The 22,184-nt window shown below is 48.2% G+C and overlaps 1 protein-coding gene across 1 annotated transcript in view; it reads right to left on the minus strand.

The window, feature by feature from the left end:
* Endod1 (endonuclease domain containing 1) overlaps window positions 1-18,753 on the minus strand; it is a 33,492-nt gene extending 14,739 nt beyond the window's left edge. Inside the window, exon 1 of the mRNA XM_059267330.1 lies at window positions 18,402-18,753. Within this exon, the coding sequence (XP_059123313.1) occupies window positions 18,402-18,701 (300 nt within the window). The 5' untranslated portion in view covers window positions 18,702-18,753. The remainder of the gene's footprint in view (window positions 1-18,401) is intronic.
* Between the last annotated feature and the right edge of the window lie 3,431 nt (window positions 18,754-22,184).

Here is a 22,184-nt window from a genome sequence, read left to right on the forward strand (position 1 = left end):
TTTGGTCTACTCTAACTTTTTTTTTTTTTTAAGACTCTTTCTTTTTTTTCTTTTTTTTTTTTTTTAATTCATTTATTTATTATGTATACAGTGTTCTGCTTGCGTATATCCCTTCAGGCCAGAAGAGGGAGCCAGATCTCATTACAGATGTTTGGGAGCCACCATGTGGTTGCTGGGAATTGAACTCAGGACCTCTGGAAGAACAGCCAGTGCTCTTAACCTCTGAGCCATCTCTCCAGCCCTACTCTAACTTTTGTCTGTCTACATTATAATGAAGAGTCTGTCTGTCCGGCAGGTTCAGGGTGGCGGAAGATCACATGGTACTGAGGGAACACAAGGAACGAAGAACAGAGAAGGAGGTCACAGGGAGGTGCCAGCCCAGGAAAAGCGCTCCTGAGAGGAGGGAGGACCGGGGCTGATGTGGCCGGTTCCTAGGGGATGTGGGGGTCAGCATCGCCACCACAGCATCCAGGACAGAGCGCAGGGAGAACTCAGGTCTTCCGCCTGGCAGGTCATTGCCCAGGGAAGAAAGGCCGCACTGGTCTCAGGTGGAAGAGGCGAGCGTGGCCCGCTGGTGATGGGCAGAGACCAGGTGCAGGCAATACGAGGCTGGGCAGTGTTAGCATTCATTTACTGTGGATGAAGAGAAGCTGTGTCTGGCTATGAACAAAATAAAAACAAAAACAAAAACAAAACAAAAAAAAACCTCCTGGAAAGAGTTTCTGTGTCTGCAGCGACTGGTGGACGAATCGGAATTTCTGTTCTGTGGAATGACTGGAATTTGTTTTAGGTTCAGAGGCCAATCACTTTGTCTTGGGCTAGTGTTAGCCTTCCTTGTCCCACTCTGTCTCAGAACCACCATCTCATGATAATAAATAAAAACCTCTTAGGAGCTCTTATAATAGCAGAACACTAGGCTCCACCAACCAAAGAGCTAAAATGCCGACAGATAGCATCTCTATGTACCTGCTGGTGGACGCAGCAATTATTGTAAACTTGCCTTGATTTACGACTTTTTTAATCTGTGGAACTTTATATAAAAACCCTGTGAGACTCCTTCCTCATTGGAACATGGAATTTTGAGTAACCTAAATCTGTGTTCTCAGGCCATGGTCACTCAAAATGGCTCTAGAATAAACTATTTCTAATTCCCTTTAAGATGAGAATTGTGAGCCGGACATGGTGGCATACACCTTTAGTCCCAGCAGAGGCAGGCAGACCTCTGAGTTCAAAGCCAGCCAGGTCTACACAGAGTTCCAGGACAGCCAGAGCTACATAGAGTAACCCTGTCTCAAAAAAAAAAAAAAAAAAAAAAAAAAAAAAAAAAAAAAAAAAAACCATTAAAAAAATGTGGAGAGTGGGGAGAGAGAGCTGTGGTTTTTACATTGACACTTGTCCCTGTACTGAAAGTGTGTTTACCCATCTGTCTGTCCTGCTGAACTGAAGGGTCAAGGCTTGTGCCTACCTGACTGCTCCACACTTGGCACAACAGCCTGTCCATAGGATACATTCAGGAATAATCACAATTTGCAAAGGATGCTGGAGAGAGAACAGACTGACTTTCTTTACTGCTGCCTCACAAAACTTCCACAAGGAAAAAGAGTGATGATGAAGAGTCATCAAAGGGGTTATTACACTTGGCAATGGTTGCCTTGGCCAGGGTGGAGTTTCCTCCCCCGGAGAATTTTAAGCCACAACTAGATAAGCACTCACAGGGATGAGTCAGTCAGTTGGGAGATGACCCAGTGGGCGAGCTTCAGTCTAACTGCAGACAGAGCCTTCCTATGGATTTGTTTTATTTTTTAACAAGACACAAATAATAGAATAGGCTGAATGGTGTGTGTTCTGAACTTGCTTCTGCAGAGTGAGGATGACATACACACACACACACACACACACACACACACACACACACACACACACACACGCTGCCCATCACCACTGGGGTGGGAGAAGTCCCTCTTTTTTTTTTTTTTTTTTTGGTTTTTCGAGACAGGGTTTCTCTGTGTAGCTTTGCGCCTTTCCTAGAACTCACTTGGTAGCCCAGGCTGGCCTCGAACTCACAGAGATCCACCTCCCGAGTGCTGGGATTAAAGGCGTTCGCCACCACCGCCACCCGGCCTGAGAAGTCCCTCTTTACCAGGAAGTTCAAGAACCTTGAGCTAGATTGTCAATCAGATGATCTTATCAGAGCTGTCCAGAGCAGAAAGGCCCTGTGATCACACACTGAAATTGTGTCCTTCAAAACCTCTCACCATGGACAACAAAAACAACAAAGGAGACCCAGGGAACCACGACAGCAGCTTTAGGACACTGGAGAAGCCTTCCAGCTCTCGGAAAAAAAACACTGACCCACCCATAAATAAGCCTAACTCCCTACTAGGCATCGGCAACTCCTTATCCCCTTGAGTGCAGAAGCAGCTGCAGAGGAATTAGAAGGATGCTAATGTTCTTTCTTCTGCTTTTTTTAGACCCAGAAATGGAGAGGTCTCCATTTCCTGCGCTGAGTGGTGGCTGACTGGCACTGAGGAGGGCCTGCCGGCCTTCCTCCTGGTGAATCACCTTCCTCTGGGCTCCCAGGCCACACACACACCTTCCTGCTCTGGCTTCTAACATCCAGCCAGGCTGGGCACACCCATGAGTAAGGGCTGCATGACCCACAGGGGTGCAGAGACCACCTTCTTATCAACTGACTCAGAACTGGGTGGGGGAAAGTAGCCTCTTCCACTTCAGACTTTTTCTTGAAAAGGAAGTCAAAGTAAAAGGAGAAAATAAAATAGAACACACCAACTCCAAGCTGGCAGTAAGTGTTGAAAAGGAAGCCCCAAGGGGAGGCTGGCACCGGGGCATCCATTTCTCTGGGGACTGCTCTGGCTGCCCCTGCTCTCACTGAGGTCCCCATTCAACCTCCTGGGAACCTAAGAGAGCTGATTCTTCTCAGGCCTTCACTGCCTGTAGAACCCTGTCAGGTTACAAACCCAGATGTCTTGAGTTTCCCTCCCCAGGAGAGTCTCTTTTCCAGAGTGACTGCTTTTGACATTTACATGTGGTACTGAATTCAGAGTGTCAGCGAAAGTGAGCAGTCCCCATTTCTAACTTTTCCACCTTCTGATTTCAGACCCTGAAATCTTAGGGCTGACTGCACATCAAAATACCAGAGGCTTAAAAAAAAAAATCCTCAAGCACTGTCCAAGCCTGCTAAATAGGATGATGATGGATGATGGGCGGAGCCCTTATTAGGATGCCTTTAAAGCTGTCTAGGTGATGCTAGAATAATTCCATACTGGGTAGCTCTAAGGCAAGTCTTCATCAAATGTACATGTATTGTCTCTGGTGGAATTAAGTGCTGCCTCTACAGCCACCACAGGAAACCAGTGACGTCTCCTTAAGTTGTTAGTTCCCAAAATTCAGTTTATATTCCAAACACATCAATCCTTGTTAAAATGCAGATTCTTGTGTTCAATCCATGGAACCCACTGTGGAGGAAGAGAACTGAGATCCCCAAAGTTCCTCTGACTGCCACATGCATGTTGTGACATGCACACCATGACAGGTACACACCCACGCCCACCATATATACACACAAACACACGTAAATATTTTTAATTGGGGGGGGGAATACATAGGAGGGTGCAAACAAGACTTTAAGGATTGCAATCATCTGGTTTCCAGAAGTTTCCTGGCCCTGGTTCCTTTGGGACTTGAGAAGTTTGTCTCCTTCCCTGTGTCTGTGAATCTTCTAGTGTGTTCTCATGTGCTGTGGGATGTTCTGTATGGCAAATGTGTTGCTCTGATTGGTCAATAAATAAATCACTGATTGGCCATTGGCTAGGCAGGAAGTATAGGCGGGACAAGAAGGAGAATAAAGCTGGGAAGTGGAAGGCTGAGAGAGAGAGAGACACTGCCAGCCGACATGATGAGAAACAGCATGTGAAGATGCCGGTAAGCCACAAGCCACGTGGCAAGGTATAGATTTGTGGAAATGGGTTAATTTAAGCTGTAAGAACAGTTAGCAAGAAGCCTGCCACGGCCATACAGTTTGTAACCAATATAAGTCTCTGTGTTTACTTGGTCGGGTCTGAGCGGCTGTGGGACTGGCAGGTGAGAGAGATTTGTCCTGACTGTGGGCCAGGCAGGAAAACTCTAGCTACACTCATGTCACACACACACACACACACACACACACACACACACACACACACACACCTGGTTAAAAGCAGAGAAATCTACAACTCTCACCATCGGTGAGGCTAAATACCAGCGATCCTGTTATTGTGAGAACCCAGTGTAGCCCAGCCCAGTATGGATAAAGGACAGGGGCTTTGTAGACAATGTAAACTTCCAGATACCAGGATCAAAACTGGGGAAAGTTCAGAGACAAGCAGTTTTAGTCCTCGAAGCTGGGATATCAGAGGGGCATCTCAGGGGACAGCGGCAAGAAGCCTGGCTGATAAGCTGCGTGGACATGGAACTGCACCTGAAGGAGGCTGCTGTCAACTCCGTCATGAGTCACTCACATCTGAAAACTGGGAAAGTTCACATGGAAGGCATCTCCATATAAGATTACTACTATACCGCAGAGCCAAAGCCAACAAGATCTTGCCTAACACATATGAAGTGCTGGCTTCCTCCCTAGCATTGAAATAAGGGAAAAGACACGGGATGGAAACGGACATGAGGAAGAAACACAGATGTCTACCTTCTGGGCTGAGCGACTTTGAGCACTGGTGACTCTGAGAATCTCTCTCCTCTTCTGTAAGAGGAAAGGACAATGATTCTCTTCGCAGAAGCAGGGGGAAGGTAAGGAGAGCGGGGCTATTTCATCTGTGAGTTACATATTACGTGTCCCAAAAGACAGGCTAGAGCAGACTGCATCTGAAGCCCTCGGCTCTTCTAAGTTAGGACACTTAGTAATTGTTTCTGCTTATCTACAAACCCACCCACTGAAAGGGTCCGGACACTCTCTTCCTTGGATGTGAGACTGTCTGACAGACATGTTTGCTGAGGCATCATAGGACCTTGGTTACTAAAATAAAGAGTATGAAGTGGTGCATTCATCTTTAGGTGTGACGGAAATTTCTGGACTGTTATATACACATATCTACACATACACAATCTATGAAGATTGGTTATTTTGAGAAATGGGATCCACTTTTTATACACTTTGAAAATCTCAAAATAAAATTTGATCATGAGCATATATGACATTTACATATATTGAAAAAATCTAAATAGTATAAACAACAATTATAGTAGCCACCATAGCAAAAGGCTTCGCTGAAGTCATTCTCGGATCCACCTACGGCTTCTGAGCCATACAGGAATTAGGAAGGCACAGCTTTCAAAACACCACTAGAACTACTCAATCCACACGTGCAAAGTGCTCAGCGCTTGCTGACATTTGTTATTCACAAATATACAGAGTACTGGCATCGTGCTAGACCAGGAACTGGAAACGTACATCCCATAAGCCAATCCTAGCCTACACATTTTCATAAATAGAGTTTTCCTATATCACCTATTAAAATACAACTTTTTATTTTGTTAAAATAAAAATAATTGAATAATTGCAGTAGAGACATCTGACCCACACCACCTAAGCTATTTCTCATTTGGCCTGTCACAGAAAAAGGCTGCTACCCCCAGTGTAAGGCAAGATCCAATGAGGAGCAACCACAGCCCTGGCTGCCTCAATGGGACTTGGAGTTGAGTCATATGGTTCTCAGTCACAGGAATAGCTGTGTGGTTGTAACATGCTGGCAAAGATAGGTGTGAGGGTGACTTTATTTTTAATGTAGTAGTTTGAATGGGAACGGTCCCCATAGGTGCATCCATTTGAATGTTTGTGCCCTGGTTGGTGGAACTGTTCAGGAAGGATTAGGAGTTGTGGTCTTGTTGGAGGAAGTGTGTCACTTGGGGCTTTGAAGTTTCAAAATACTCATGCAATTCCCAGTGTGCTCTCTCTCTTTCTGTCTCCTGCATGTGGATCAAGATGTGAGCTCTCAGCTGCTGCTCCAGCCCCCTTTCATCATGCCTTCAATCCACTATCATGGACTCTAGCCTTCTGGAACCATAAGACAAATTAAAATCTTTCTTTTACAAGCTGCCCTGGTCATGATGTTTTATCACAGCAATAGAAACCCTAACTAAGACATATGGGCAATTGGTCTAGTTGGAAATATTTCAGGGAGCCAAAAGCAATACACAAAGATTGCAGTGTGTGCCAAAGCCATTGGTGGGACAGATGACAGACACTGAAACAATAATCAGAATGAAGCCCCAGCCTCCAACATGAAGGCATAGCAAGGTGTGCGAGCCCAGATGAGCTGGGAGGAGAGCAGTGACAGGGAAAAACCGTTGGCTGTGATAAGGAGCCATGTGTTTATCAAAGAAAATGGGGCGTCCTGAAGAAAGGAGGTGAATGTTCTGAGAATTTCTCTAGCTTCAGGGTATTGCAGAAGGGCCACAGTGGGGCCAGGAAGGATGGGTTGACCTTAACCATCAGGAAGCTGAGCTGTAATTTTCAAAGGCTAGGAGCATGAACCTTGGAACTGAGATGGCAAAGTTCACAGAGAGAAGTTAGTGCAGCTCAGGGGCAGAAAGGAAAGCCACTGGCCATCTCAAACTGTAGGTCTGAGGCTAGGAGGTTTCCATGACAACAGATACAACACAGATACCCAACGATGGGGGGAAAGCCATTGGCCAGGAGGTTTCCATGACAGCAGATATAACAGAGATACCCAAGGATGGGGACAAAACAGGTCGTTGGCTCATAAACAGCTTCCTTTCCCCATGCTTCCACTTGCCTGACACAATGGCGGATGCTCATTCCAGAACACACACGGTGGCTGCAATGGTTGACTTTAACTGACAATCTAGAATCACCTGGGAAGAGTATCAATGGGGAAATGTCTACATTGGGTTGAACTGTGGATGTCTGTGGAACATTGCCTTAATTCAGTTAATTAATGTGGGAAGACCCAGGCCACTGTGGGTGGCATCATTCCCCAGGCAGGGGGGTCTGAACGTATAAAAGTGGGAGACATAGAGCTGAACACATGCAACCAACCAAGCAAGCATAAATGTATTTTTTTTCTCCCTGCTCTTGGCCATGGATGTGCTATGACTAGCTAGCTGAAATTTCTGCCTTGATTTCTATACGATGATGAACTGTGACCTGGAATTGTAAGCTGAAATTAACCTCTTTCTCCCCTAAATTGCTTTTTATCAGAGCAACAGAAATGAAACAGACAGAGGCCATTTCCTTAGAGGGTCCTGTTCAGCCTGCATACTGGTCCATTCAATCAGCAATTGCATTTGGATCTATTTCTTTCCTTTATTATGAATGTTAAGATACTGTCACACAGGGTTCCTGGAGTCCCCATTGCCCTCTCAAAAATCCAACCCTTGACATGCCACCTGTTAAAAGCATGCATTTGACATCTTCATCATAAAACCCCAGATTAGGGCACAAAGTCAGAGTATTTACTGACTGCAGTGGTACGTTTCTGCGGTCTGCCCAGCCCCCTCGGTCCCGCAGCTGCTTATAAAATAATCATTCAGAGGCTTAATATTAATTACAAACTGTATGGCCTATGGCTCAGGCTTCTGGCTAGCTAGCTTTTTCATCTTAAATTAACCCATTTCTATTAATCTATGTTTTGCCACGTGACCGTGGCGTTACTGGTCTGCTAGTGTCTTGCTGCTCCTTGGGCAACAGCTACGCATCTCTCCCTGCTCTCCTTTCTTCTCTCCGCATCTCTGTTTGGATTTCCTGCCTGCCTCTAAGCTGCCTTGCCATAGGCCAAAACAGCTTTATTTATTAGCCAATGGGAGCAACACATATTCACAACATACAAAAAGACATCCCAGACCAAAAGCCCTTTCTGACTAAACTAAGTTAAAACTCAGCCCCCCAAATAACAGAGACAAGGGAAATGGTTACCAAAAGCCCAGCAACTCCTTGTTCCTTGCTTGATCTTAGTTGATAATTGATAGCAAAAGGACTAATCACTGACTTTGGTTTGCACTGGAAATATCCCCACAGGCTCATATTCTGAACCTTTTCCCCCAACAGATAACTGTAGTTTTGAAGGCTTTGGACATTTAGGAGGTGGGCCTGGCTGGTAGAAGCAGCTCACTGGGGCTGGCTCCGCACCTAGCCCAGCCACTCTGGTCCCTGACGATGTGAATACACGTCCTTACCCCAATGCTCCAACCACAGTGCTAGAGTCCTCCACTGGGCCTTTCCCATGAATGTGAGCTGAAATCTCCCGAAACCATGAATCAAACAAACTTCCTCTGCCTGAAGTCTTTTGTTGGGTATGTGTTTACGGCAGTTGCCTGGGCTACTCAATGGGAACCGGAAGCCTGCTTTGCTAAGAAGCTGACTCAGCACCTAAAGGCAGCTGCTGGATGACTGGAAATGGACTAAAGGTTGGCACCTGCCTTCATACTGTGTCTGCCCCCTTTACTCTCTTAGCCTCTGAGTCATGGAGAGATGCTGACAACTTGAAACTGTTTTGTCTGAGACTACAGGCATGGTTAACTTGGCCCATCACCCCTTGGCAGGTGAGTGTCTCCTCTCCTCTTTCTTGTAGTTTCTCACCTACTTAAGCTCTCAGCCTCATCATAAGGCCCAGACCAAACCACAGGACCAAGGCCTTACTGAAAAGGATGACGTCAGCAGCAAGATTCTCAGTTCCTAGATGAAGTCATCAGCCATGAGCCCACCAATCGCAAAGCCAGAATGTTTATGCAGAAGAAGGAAACATCACTGAAAGCCAAGTCCTTGACTGAGGAACAGTCATCAAGCGTCAATCTTCCCCACCTCATCACATAAAAACCAGCCACCCCTCTGAAGTAGAGCAGCCTTGTGGTGCCTTTGGCCACAACCCGCTCCCTTCATCTCTCAAGCTGAACTGCCCGTTAGAGCTTCACCTGTCTTATATGTCTCTGTGGCTCGATCTCCTTTCTGTTCCTTCCATACTGTGAGACATCTCTGCCTCGCATTGCCTCTTCTGGTCCCTGGGGTTGGCTCACTCCATCACTGACTTCGTAAGTTTCAGGATGTGCAAGGCTCCTGTGGTTTTACTTCCCTGAAAAGCTAGGCTTCCTGCAGGGATGGAGAGACAGCAGTCTCCATTGACCTTGAAGGTGTCTCACATTTGGAATGTTCAGAACTAAATCTCAAACACACACACACACACACACACACACACACACACACACACACACACACACACACATCCACATGAAGTGGGGGAGAGAAAGAGAGAGAGAGTTTTATTGAGATACAACCAACATATCAAGAAGCAAACATATGTAATGTGTACAATTTTGAGAAGTTTTGGTGCATGTGAACACCCTGGTGCCAACATGCAAAAGTGGCAGGCGTTTCTAACACCCTCCAAGGTTTCTCTGTGTCGGTGTCTTTTTCCTGGAATGCATGTGTGTGCATGCATGTGTGTGGAGTAGGAGAGCTTCACATGAGATCTACCCTCTTTTGATGGTTAATGTTAATTATAAACTTGACAAAATATAGAATTTCTTGGGCGATGTGCCTCTGAAAACTGTCTGTGGAAGATTATCTTGATTATGTTAAGGCAGGAAGACACACCCACTATGGGTGATACCATTCCTTAGGCAGGGAGTCTCAGTCTGTGTAGGAGTGGAGAAGGCAAGCGGGACACTTGCACACACGCCTTCATTCACTGCTCTCTGTTCTTTACTGTGTATGATGTGATCAGCTGCTTCAAGCTCTTGACACCTCGACTTCCCTGTAATGACAGGTTGTGACCCAGAGTTATGAACCAAATAAGCTCTCTGTCACTTACAGCTTTTGGCAAAGTGTTTTACTACAGCAGCAGACATGAAAGACTGTAACAACTCTTTCGGCATGATGAACATCATCACCAAATGTAAGTGCACACTGTGCAAACTTCTAGGAGATATCCACCCAGTCACTAACCAGTACCTGTGAAAGGGCAGCTCCATGTCCCCACCTCTAGTAGCCACCATAATGTTCTTGTCCTTTCAGCCAACACCAGCTTTTGATATGCTCCCAAACTGGCTCTTCCAGGACTGTCCTCTCATTCACAGGAATTCTACTGCCTCATCCACAACTCCACCCATCCTCTTACCCCAAAGATCCCTAGTCCTTTCTTCAAAACACATTGAGAACCACACAGTCACGTCACAAGTCCTGCAAACACTGACCAAGCCGACACTGTCTCCTGCTGGGTGACTCTCCTAACTAGTCTCCACTTCCGCCGTTGAGCCCACAAGTCTCCTCTCACGGCAGCACCAAAACCGTTCTATTAAATGTGAATCGGATCACGGTGTCAGCCTCTGCTCTGAGCCCTGCATGAAGACTTTGCATTTCACACTAAGGACAAATCCATTCTTCCCCAAAGCCCACCAGAACCTGAGTGACCCAGGCTCCCTCTCCACCTCTAACTCTCATTTCCTGCTATGCCATGCTGGCTCTTGTTTCTTCCTCATACAAAGGCCACACATACCAGAGGGCCTTTGCACTTACAACTCCTTTTGCCTGGAATGTTCTTGCCCTAGATATCTTCTCAAACGGCTCCCTCCCTGCCTTCAGGGTGTACCCATACTCAATGACATTGTTGCAAGAAAACACTTCCAAACCACACCCTTTCTTGATATCTTACGTTAATTTCTTTTTCTCCTCAGAACTTAAAATTATTGGCATTCAATGTTTTTTTCATTTATTCATTTTACTTGTCATTTGTATCTTCTGTCAGATATCAGGCCCTAAGACAGCAGGTAATGTCTATCTGGTTCATTGATCTAATCTCAGCAATGAAATATAGCAGATGCTCAAGGATACCTATTGACTCAATGAATTCTGGAGTAAAGAGTCCTAGGCTTGGTGAAAGCGCTGTGTGTCTCTAACAGAAGAGCAATCACAGCTCAGGGCAATCTGAAATTAAAGTAAGTTAATTAAACATGATATTTGATTTATATTTTTAAATAATGCCTTCAGAATGACCCCTTTGGGGTGAGCTACACTTCTGTCCGGTACAGAGTCAATAAAACCACAACAGGAATGCTGAGTGGCCTTCCACACATGGTCCAGTGCAAAAATCAGTTTCTTCTTCCCATTCCTCCTTCCCTTTTTGTTTAGTTCTTCAGACAGGGTCTCATGTAGCCCAAGCTGTTCACAAGCTCACTATGTAGCTCAGGATGACCTCGTACAAGGCTGATGCTCTTGCCTCCACCCCCAACAGCAAGTACCACCGGCTCTTTCTTTCCTTTCTTTGAACAGACACAGAATCAGGAGGATGACTGCTCTGACCCACGCCAAGTTTCGTGGAATGAAAAGGAACAGCACAGTAGAAAGGAACTGCATCTCGCATGCGGGAAATTCCAGCTTCCCTTGACTGTGGTACTTCTTACAGAGAGACAGAAGTACAGCCTCCCCAGAAGACTGCACGGCCTCAGTTTCACCTTTAGCACTGGCACTTTAATAGGGAGGAGTTAGAAGCCCAGAGATTAAAATGTTTATGTCTCAAGGAAAGCTCTATCCAATCACCAGGAGCCAAGAGCTAAGCCACCAGTAACACGAAGCTGTGATTTTGAGAGCCATGTGTTTGTGGCAAAGCCATAAGCCAACCAAAGAACTGGTTCAACTCCTTAAAACAGCAGATCTAGCGTGGGCTCTGGAGAAACTTCTCATTTTTTTAATTGAAAATTTTTTTTCACACAATATATTCTGATCACACTTTTCCCCTTCCCAAACTCCTCCTAGATCTTTCTCACCTTCCCACCTACTCAACTCCACACTTTCTTTCTCTCTCCTTTATATATATATATATATATATATATATATATATATATATTTATGGGTGGAGCGGGCACGTGCCATGGGGCATGTGTGGAGGTCAGAAGCCAAGTCTGTGGAGTTTTCTCCTTCTACCATGTGGGTTCCAAGGCTCAAGCTCAGGTCCTCAGGCTTGGCAGCAAGTGCCCTTCCCTGCTAAGCTGTCTTGTCGGTCCAACTGGACACTTATCCACAAAGTGGCATGAGAGAGAAGAAATGGAGCAAGGGGTTTGGTTGCTCAGCACCGAAGAGGGTGCAGGCAGCTTGGGATCTACTGTCTAACAGTTGAGTGACGTTGAATAAGTTCATTAGCCACTTTGAACGTGAGTTTCTTACACTATAAAGCATGGGCTACTGGGCCTAGAGTTATTACATGATTTTTTTTTTTTTAAGTTCGATGGTGAAGACCTTTGCTAGAAGTAAGAGATCTAGTATGGAGAGTTACCACTGGGTAGATGTGTTCCTGATGGAGAGCAAGCCCTTAGCATGATCCCAAGAATGGCCTAAAGATTAATGGGAATCCGAAGATGAAGAAAGGGCCAGGGAAGGAAAGGGGCTCCTGCACTCTGAGGAAGCTGCAGGTGATTGACAGGGGAACCCTGCCCAAGTCCTGCACTTCCAGCTTGTGATTGACACAGGAACCCTCCCCAAGTCCTGCACTCTGAGGAAGCTGCAGGTGATTGACAGGGGAACCCTGCCCAAGTCCTGCACTTCCAGCTTGTGATTGACACAGGAACCCTCCCCAAGTCCTGCACTCTGAGGAAGCTGCAGGTGATTGACAGGGGAACCCTCCCCAAGTCCTGCACTTCCAGCTTCACCCAGGCTTCAAATGTCCTTGCTTCACTGTTTGTGATACAACACTTCTTGGTTGCTCAGCACCAGAAAGGGTGGAGGTATCTCTGATGCCCATCTGTTATTGCTGGTTTTCCATCAATTTATTCCATCCACATATGCACCCATCCATCCATCATGCACCCATCCATCCATCATGCACACATCCATCCATCATTCACACATCCATCCATCATGCACCTATCCATCCATCATGCACCTATCCATCCATCATGAACTCATCCATCATGCACCCATCCATCCATCATGCACCCATCCATCCATCATGCACACATCCATCCATCATGCACCCATCCATCCATCATGCACCCATCCATCCATCATGCACACATCCATCCATCATGCACCCATCCATCCATCATGCACCCATCCATCCATCATGCACACATCCATCCATCATGCACACATCCATCATGCACTCATCCATCCATCATGCACTCATCCATCCATCATGCACCCATCCATCCATTATGCACGTATCCATCCATCATGCACACATTCATCCATCATGCACCCATCCATCCATCATGCACACATCCATCCATCATGCACACATCCATCCATCATGCACACATCCATCCGTCATGCACACATCCATCCGTCATGCACCCATCTATCCGTCATGCACCCATCCATCCATCATGCACACATCCATCCATCATGCACACATCCATCCATCATGCACCCATCCATCCATCATGCACCCATCCATCCGTCATGCACCCATCCATCCATCATGCACCCATCCATCCACCCAATTTTTCACTCCTTCAGGTTTTCCCTACGTGCTGAGCACTGACATGAGTGTGGGATGTAGAGTATTTGAGAATAGTCACAGTTGAAGGGTCTATGTGGTAGTGCAAAAGGCACCCACCTAGCCCAGTGTGTGTGCATTTGTGATTAGCCAGCACCCTTTACTATACACATCAGTACTAACGATGTGTTTCTATAGCCCCAGTGCTACACTGCATGCTTACTAGAGTGTCACAACCCCACTCTACGATGGATGTCACTATTGCCTCTAATAAACAAACAGGAAAAGCAGGGTGGCAGACACAAGTTCACTCAGCTTGCACGCAGCAGGCCAGGAATCTGAACCAAGCCTTTTATCAAGAAGTAAAACCCAAAACTATCCTGTCTGCTGCACCCTGTACACAGAGACTTCAGTGTGTGGTGCCGTCTACATATCTGTTCTCTGATGCAATAAAGAGGGGGCTGAGATTACAATACCCTAAATCGTGTGGCCAACTGCTTCTGGGTGTGTAGGCAGCAAGCAACTGCCAGAAACTAAAGACTGAGAACTCCAGGTTCTGACTGAGACCACTTCATGGGTATTTACTGAAATATGAAATACAACCTTCTAAGGTCCTCTAGAAACATCCCTGTCACTGCAGAACCACTGAGCTCAAACAGTATTTCTGCATCTGCATGCACGTTCTCACTTGTCTGTGACAGTGGAAAAGAGAAAGAGGAGAAATTAAGATTCTCTTACGAAAGAGACACGAGAAGGCCCGTGTATATTAAAAGAACACTAGACTAAAAGCAATGGGTCCTGTTTTCAGATCCAAGCTGTGTGGCCTTGGACACCAGTTTACCTCTCTGAGCCAATTTCCTTGTGTCAACAATGAAGAGACAGTGATGAATCTATCTCAATCTATCTTTTTAAGATCAATGAACGTACACTGCCATCACTGGTTCTAAGGCCATTCCTCTTTAACATTCATGTTTATAAAATAAGGTCTTGTTGGATTTGAACAGGAATATACTTTGGAGATGATTGGCATCATATACAAACATATTCCATTTGCATTGAGGCATTGGCAGACTCTGTTCCTTAACTCCAACACTGCTCTGGAGTCTTGGGGAAAAATGTCCCCAGACAGGACGGTCACGGGGAGGTGTTTCCCCCTCTGCCTCTCAACATCTGTCCACATTAGGTTTAAAGGTGAGCTTCTCACAGGGCGGTGGTGGCGCACGCCTTTAATCCTAGCACTCGGGAGGCAGAGGTAGGTGGATCTTTGTGAGTTCGAGGCCAGCCTGGTCTACAGAGCGAGATCCAGGAAAGGCACAAAGCTACACAGAGAAACCTTGTCTGGAAAAACCAAAAATAAATGAATAAATAAATAAATAAATAAATAAAGGTGAGCCTCTCTCCAGCAGGCCACGGGGCTTTCTCTGCTTCCCTCTGACTGCTCTTTCTGTCCCTCAACGCTATCACCAGGCTGCAGGGCTGGGGACCCTGGGGCCTGTGAGCACAGATGGAAACCAAATCACTGCAGTGTCTCAAGGCCCCGAGCTAGTGCTGGATGGGAGGCCATAGAAAAAGGCTCTGAGCTCTACCTATAAACATGTTGACAGCAGAGGGTTTCTGACCCAAGGAAACACGCCACTAAAAACTCCCATGCAGAGCGACTCACCACTGCACCTGAGTGATCCTCCAGCTCATAGTTATTTAATCCATCACTGATTCAATGCTTTCTATGTGCTAAGCTCTGTATTTGCAAGAATGAATAACCTATGTCCTACATCCTCAGCCAGAATTCTAGGGCTCAAGCAGGGGAGACAGACAACAGGAACAGACAATTATAAAACACTGCCCTAAGTACAAAAGTGAAGAAATCAAAACTGGGCATGATGGTGCACACCTTTATTCCCAGCATTCAGGAGGCAGAGACAGGAGGACCCCTGAGTTGGAGGCCACAAAGTGAGTTCCAGGACAGCCTGCTACACAAAGAAATCCTGTCTCAGAAGAAGGGGGAGGAGGAGACAAAATCAGCCATGGTGGTCAAAGCCTATAATCCCCATCCTAGAGAGGTGGAGGCAGGGGGGATGGAGAACTTGAGGACAGCCTGGGCTACACAGCAGGACCCTGTGGAGAATAAGGAGACGGAGACTCGTACAGGGGAGCACAGGAGTACGGTCCTAACTTAGGAGCAGGGTCTATTCGGATGGGGAGTAACTTTGGGAGAAGATATTCCAGCAAAGGTGTAAGGGTAGAGTGGGAGAAGGTGAAAGGTCAGGGTTGGCGGGAGCTATGTGAGAACGGCCGCGTTCCAGGGGACCACAGGTAATGCAGGCCTGGCTACATTCCTGCGGGTGTGGTGACAAGAGGGACAGGACTTGGCCAGGAACCAGGATCCAGCACAAGGGTCTTGTGAAAGGAAGTGCCCAGCCTGCGGCTTGAACTTTGTCCCCAAGGTGTTGAGTAGCAACACCTCTGGAAGGTTGTTAGCACCAATGACTACATCCCTGCATCTTCCATTCAGAGACCTTCTTTAGGGGCAACTGCAGGCTGCCCCAGAGCTGCCCTGCTGCCCAGCTGGGCTGGTGCCACCCTGCCTGACTCATTGTCATAGGCCAGTACTGAATTGCCTGCCTCCTGCCTCCTGGACCTCTTGGTCATGCTGACCTCATAAGGTGATACGGGCACAAGAGAACTTGGCAACAGAAACGTCTTGGAAGCAGCTGGAAGCACATACTGAGTCCTGAGCAGGACTTGCAGTAGGGCATTGGCAGAGAGGCAGGTCTTGGAACAGAAGCAGGGGCAGCCTGCTGCAGTGGTTCCAGAGGTACCTGTGCTTCTGTCTCCTCCCTCCCCACCCTTTCCCTTCAATCTTCTTTGGCCCCCTTGCTGACATCAAGGTAGGATACTGTGGAGGAAATCTTTCAGGGAAAAGTGGCCTCGGTTCTCAGCCTTGGAGACTCCCCAACAGCATGGGGGATGAACGTGTGTGTTTGTTCTAAAGCTCAAGCTGGCCTAGAACTCACTGTGCAGCCTGAGCATGACCTTGAACTCCTGATCTGAATGCTGGAACTGTGTGCATGAGCCCCATTTTATGCAGTGTTGAGGATAAGTGCATGCCAGGCAAACACTGAGCCACAGTCCAAACCTCCAGTATTTTGCAGAAGTCAGGACATCTCACAGCTCCAGCTGCTGTTTGGAACTATTCCCTCAGCTCTCCACCTCGATCTCACAGCCTCACCCCATTGCTCCACCCAGGGTCTCCACAGGCTCACTGTCAAACCCTGTTCCCTTATGACTCCCTTAATAACACTTACGAGGCTCCGCCTAAGTCTTCCCTGATGACTCCTTCCTCTGCTCCTCCCTCCCATGACTCCCCTTTATTATGAGTCCTTGGGCTCCATAGCTTATGATACAGTATTAGCTTACCTGCCCCAATCATTCCCGAGCAATGATCCACAAACCTGCCACACCCATCTCATATGATGCCAGGCTGAAATTTCTTCTCCCTCTTTCTCTTCATCTCCTTCTTAAACCCTACCTAATCCTTCCAGGCTCAGCACAAATGCCAACCAGACCCTAAAGCTCTCCCCTATCACCTTACCAATGGATTAAATCTAGCAGGACTCTGTTTTACCTTGGTTAAATTATGTGTTTTGTGGACAGCACATGAGTAGCTAGTACTTACGTGTCCTGCCCCTCTGGAGAACAGAACATATAGCAGCTCACTTAACGCCCCCCACAACCATCCTGTGTTATTATCATCCTGCAGTCATCACGGATCAATAGCTAGTCTGGAGGAAGCAGGGTCTGAATGCACACAGGCAGGCAGCAGGTGGTCACCAGCTATATTCAGAATTCTCATGACTTCACCCTGTGTATGTTTGTCCCCTCCAGACGCTACTGAGCTCCTCGGTGAGAACAGACTAGGTTGCTGCTCTCTTCCCAGACCCGGGGAACATAAAGAACTTTGGGTTCTAGGGGTACACTGGGGGAAGGTAATTTTAGATCCGAAGGTGTCTTCCCTGTATTTACACATTAGTAACTCTTTGCACTGGCCTGGCCTCACAGGTCCCGAGATCAACAAGCTGCTGGAAGGATGTAAGAAGGTAATATTTGTGCAGCCTGCCTGAAACCTGCCCGACCAAGATCTGGTAGCTGGAATATGATCGAGAAACAACCCACACATTCAGGTGGAGCCACCTGAAAGCCTGAAGCTTCTTAATGGTGGCCATCAGGAACCAAAGGCTGTGGACATGCAGGGTTGGAAGGCTGGGAGAAGTCAGAGAGAGGCAGACAGCGTGTGCAGCGGGGACCTGGCAGAGGAGAGCCAGTCAGCAGGTTCTGCAGGGCCCAGAGAGGCCTTTCTGAGTGTTTGATCCCTGCCACCAGACAGACCCAACACTGTGAAAGGTGACATGATTGCCAAAGGTCTGATAATCTATAGAAACGAAGAGTCAGGAAAAACTAGTTTGCCCTTCCTCCGTGGGTACTGACCCACGGAGTTTCTCAAAGTCCATGCGCTCTCAGAAGCTTTCCCCCAGCAGAAAGGGCAGTGACTTCCTAGCCTCAAGATCAGCTCATCTTACCACCTGGGTGATCATCTGCAAACTCCTGAGTCTGTAAAATGAGGTGAACTTGCCCATCACCCTGGTGAATGCTGCTGAGGGGACGAGCGCGGGCCTGGGAAGCTTGTGCTTCCCGTGGATCTCCCCAGGACCCCGAATGCTGTCTCCCAGTCCATGTCCTCTACTACCCAGGAAACCAACCAGACACTGCAGACGTCTGCGCCCACAAGGAGGGAGGGCCATCTCCCCAGGGGACCTCCCGCCCCTGCGGCTTAAGTGGCGACTCCCACCGGGGCAAGGCAGGCTGCAGTTGCGGGGTGGAGTGGATCTGAACCTCGGGTCCGTCCGTCCCGTCCACCCCTACCCCCACCCCCGGCCGAACCCTGCTTACTTGCGGCTCCAGCAGCCCGCGCTGCTCGGTGCTGAGGGGCGCAGGGCGCGCAGCGCGGAACGCGGAGAACACAGGGATGCGGTGGCCCGGGCTGTACAGGGTGGCAAAGCGCTCGGCGCCCGCGAAGCGCTGACAGATCCTCACGTGCGCCTCGGTCTCCAGCCCAGCGGGCGGGGTCCCCGCGTAGAAGAAGCGGTCGCACTCGCCGAAGCCCGCTTGGTTCGGGAGCAGCAGCCGGGCCTGCAGCAGCCCGGCCAGGGCCAGGAGGCCGCCCAGGGCGAGCCAGCGCGCACAGCCCATGGCGGCCTCTGCGCGCCTGAGCGCCGCAGGAGCAGGGAAGTCCGCGGTGCGCCGCTCCGGCGGGGCGGCTCCGGGCCAAGGCCGCGCCCCTTCTCCGCCTCCACCCCGAAGATGGCTGCAGCGCTCGGCCGGCCTTTCTGCCGCTGCACCCGCTCGTGGACACTGGTCACCTGCCGCCTTGCTGCTGGGTGCCAGACCTACCCCTCCACGCTGGTCTGACCTAGTCCAAGGGATGGTCCTGGGGCTGGGGATGAGAAGCCCGGGCTTGCTCGCACCAGGGCCCCCCCGGGATGCACAGGGGCGGGAGATGCCCGCAGAGCAATGCTTTCTGGAGCCTAAACCTGCCCTTCCGCATCAGTCTCTAGGCAGTGGTGGAAATGCGTTTAATCCCAGCAATGGGGAGGCAGAGGCAGAGGCAGGCGGATCTCTGTGAGTTCAAGGGCAGCTTTATCTACAGAGCTAGTTCCAGGACAGCCAGGACTGTTACTCAGAGAAACCCTGTCTCAAAAAAAAAAAAAAGAAACCCGGTTAAAGCCAGTCGTGGTAGGGGCAAGGAGATCCGTAATTCAAAGTTAAACAGGGCTCTGTAAAACAGATAAATCCCTGTTAAGGGAAGTTCCTAAGCTGACAGCACAGCCCTGCTGTGGTTTACTTGGTGCTAGAGTTAGACATCAAACGAAACTCAGAAGGGAAAGAGACCGCCAACAGCCTTTATTCCTCCCACTGCTTATGTGCCTCCCCCACCTGCACACCCCCACCTCGAGTTAGTATAGTGATAACAAGAGCAAGGTCTCTGTGTGGTGAGTGCAGCCCAAAGGGAAAGCTTGTTATTAATTCCAACGGCGTGCTGTTAAAGGAATTGCTGAAAACCCACCAGGAATCCACCGAATGACCTCTACAGGACTTGAGGCTGTAGTCCAAGGAGATGGCCTGAGAAGACAGTATCTGAACTGACAGCCGGAGGAAAGCAGCCCACGCTAGGACGACTTTCCCCAGAAGGGAAAAGCATGTGGGAAGAACTTGAGGAAGGCTGGTGGCATACGGAGCAGAGGAAACCGGATGGGGTGTCGCTTAGTGGGTGGAGTGCTTGCCTGAGTATGTAAAAAGTCCTCGGTCCCATTCCCAGTACTATATAAACAAGCTGCGGTGGTGTGCACCTAGGGAAGTAGAAACAGGGGACCAGGAGTTCAAAGGCAGGGCAGGCTTGAGACCCTGTCTCCAACTTAATTAATTAATTAATTAAATGTTTTCTCGGAGCCACTAATGGATTATAACCCGCAGTTTGGAAAGAATATTATACATTAGGTTAATGAGCCAAGCAGGGTGACTCAGGCTTATAATCCCAGGACTGGAGAGAAGGGGGCAGGAGAATTGAGAATTTAAGACCAGCCTGGTCTACATGGCAAGACCTACCTCAAAAAAATCAATCAAAACAAATAAAAAATATTACTGAAAACTTGAGTCTTTTGATCATATTTCTGAGCAGAGACTCACGTACTGGAGTGTTCCGGAAAGCATTAAAAACAAAAGCAGGCTGAGGAGATGGCTTAGCGGTCACAGTGACGGCCGTGCGAACGTGGGGGTGGAGGGTCAGTACAAGCTCAAGAGTCTACTTGAGTTTGATGCACAGAGCCTGAGTAGAGGCAGGGCGAGGTGGCAGACTTGTAATCTCACGCTGGGGAGGCGGAGAAAGGTGGGTCCTTGGGGCTCAAGGTCAGTGTTGTCTACTTGGTGAGTTTCAGGTCAGTGAGAGCAGAAGTGGACAGCACCTAACACGTGCACGTGCGAGCACACACACACACACACACACACACACACACACATGCGCATACACACCTCTGCCCCACTGCCTTACCCTCATGGTATGTTAGAGTTTCATCTCAGCCTCCTGTGGCTGCCAGATAGAAACAACATTTGCACACCCTACTGTGGTGACATTTTGTTTGTGATCTAACAAATAAAGCATGCCTGAAGATCAGATGCGGAGTTAAGCCACTCGCCATAGAGGCCAGGCAGTGGTGGCACATGCCTTTGATCCCAGCACTTGGGATCTCATGCCTTTAATCTCAGCCCTAGGGAGGTGGAGACAGGAAGTGATGTGGCTGGGTAGAGAGAGAAATATAAGGCAGGAGGAGACGGGAAATCCGAGCCCTTTTTGGCTAGGGATTGCGTAGAGGTAGGAACTAGTGACTGGTTGCTCTGCTTCTCTGATCTTTCAGCTTTCACTCTGATATCTGGCTCTGGGTTTTTATAAAGACCAGTTAGAATTTGTGCAACACCTCACAGATAGTTGTATCTACTCAACTTCTTTCTGCTCATAGTATGAGACACTATTTTGGTTTTTTGTTTTGTGTTGTATTTGTTTTGTTTTTTCCACATGCTCACCTTGCAATGATAAAAAAAATTATAATTTTGAATTTGCTTTGAAAATTACAAATTTCTTTACTCCAAGATTCTGAAAAAAATCACAGGGTGGGAAGGCCTAGAGCTGATTCAAATATTTGCTGAGTGCTCATTCCAGGAGAGGATTGTCTTAGCAGCATACAGGAGTGCTCAGGAACGCTCATCAGTCTGTCCTTGCTGGTCACCCTGAGTCCTTTCTTTCTCCACTGACTTAGTTCACAGAGGAGGCAGCTTTGGCTTGAGTTCCCTTAGGTCCCTCTATTCAGAGCCCTAACACTGTGCAGAGCTACAGCTGAGGCCTGAGGGAGAGAGAGACAGTGGCTGAAGTGAAATACAAGGACATCAGTGTACACTTCTGGGGTTTGGGTTTCTAGCCCACGTTGTCTGAAAACGTGCTTTCTTGTCCCCCACACTGTGCCGACGGCACCCTACCACCACACTGAATGAGCAAGACCCTCATTGCTCCGACTCCTACTGTACTTTGCAGGTGAGATAACTTCCTACCAGAAATGTGACTGTCTACTCTCACACTCTCCAATCACCCTTCCTATGCCTTCCCATAAAACCAGCCCTGCTGCTGGTCACATGACCACTGCCCCTTTCTTAGGGCTCCTCTCTTACCACACCCACCCTGCACATGCCCTTAGACAAACATGCCACATTCCACTCGACCTTGAGCCTCCACAGCAGGAAGTACTTCTCTCTCCCCTTGCTCGCTTTTCCCCTACAGTCTGCCCTACCTACCTCAAGCCATGCACCCTCCCGACAACCTCCTACTTACCCCACCCCCATACACCCAGCTTGAGGTTAAAAGCCCCTTGATCTCCTCCTCCTGTGTGGTAGCTACCTTCACCTTTAGATGTCAACTATGTGACTGTTGTAAAGTCAAATTCCAATGTAGGGAGGAAGAAGGAAGGAGGGGAGGAAGAAAGACTTCTCTAAGGCGTTTCATTTGGGCTTTATGGCTCCAGCCCATTTGCTCTCAGAAGGCCTCTTTTCCTATTTATTTTGTGTGTGCGAGTGTTTGCCTGTGTGTGCTCTGTGAACCACTTGTGTGCCTGGTGCCAGTGGAGGCCATTA

This window comes from Peromyscus eremicus, chromosome 7 (genome assembly GCF_949786415.1).
Source record: "Peromyscus eremicus chromosome 7, PerEre_H2_v1, whole genome shotgun sequence".
Classification (NCBI taxonomy): domain Eukaryota; kingdom Metazoa; phylum Chordata; class Mammalia; order Rodentia; family Cricetidae; genus Peromyscus; species Peromyscus eremicus.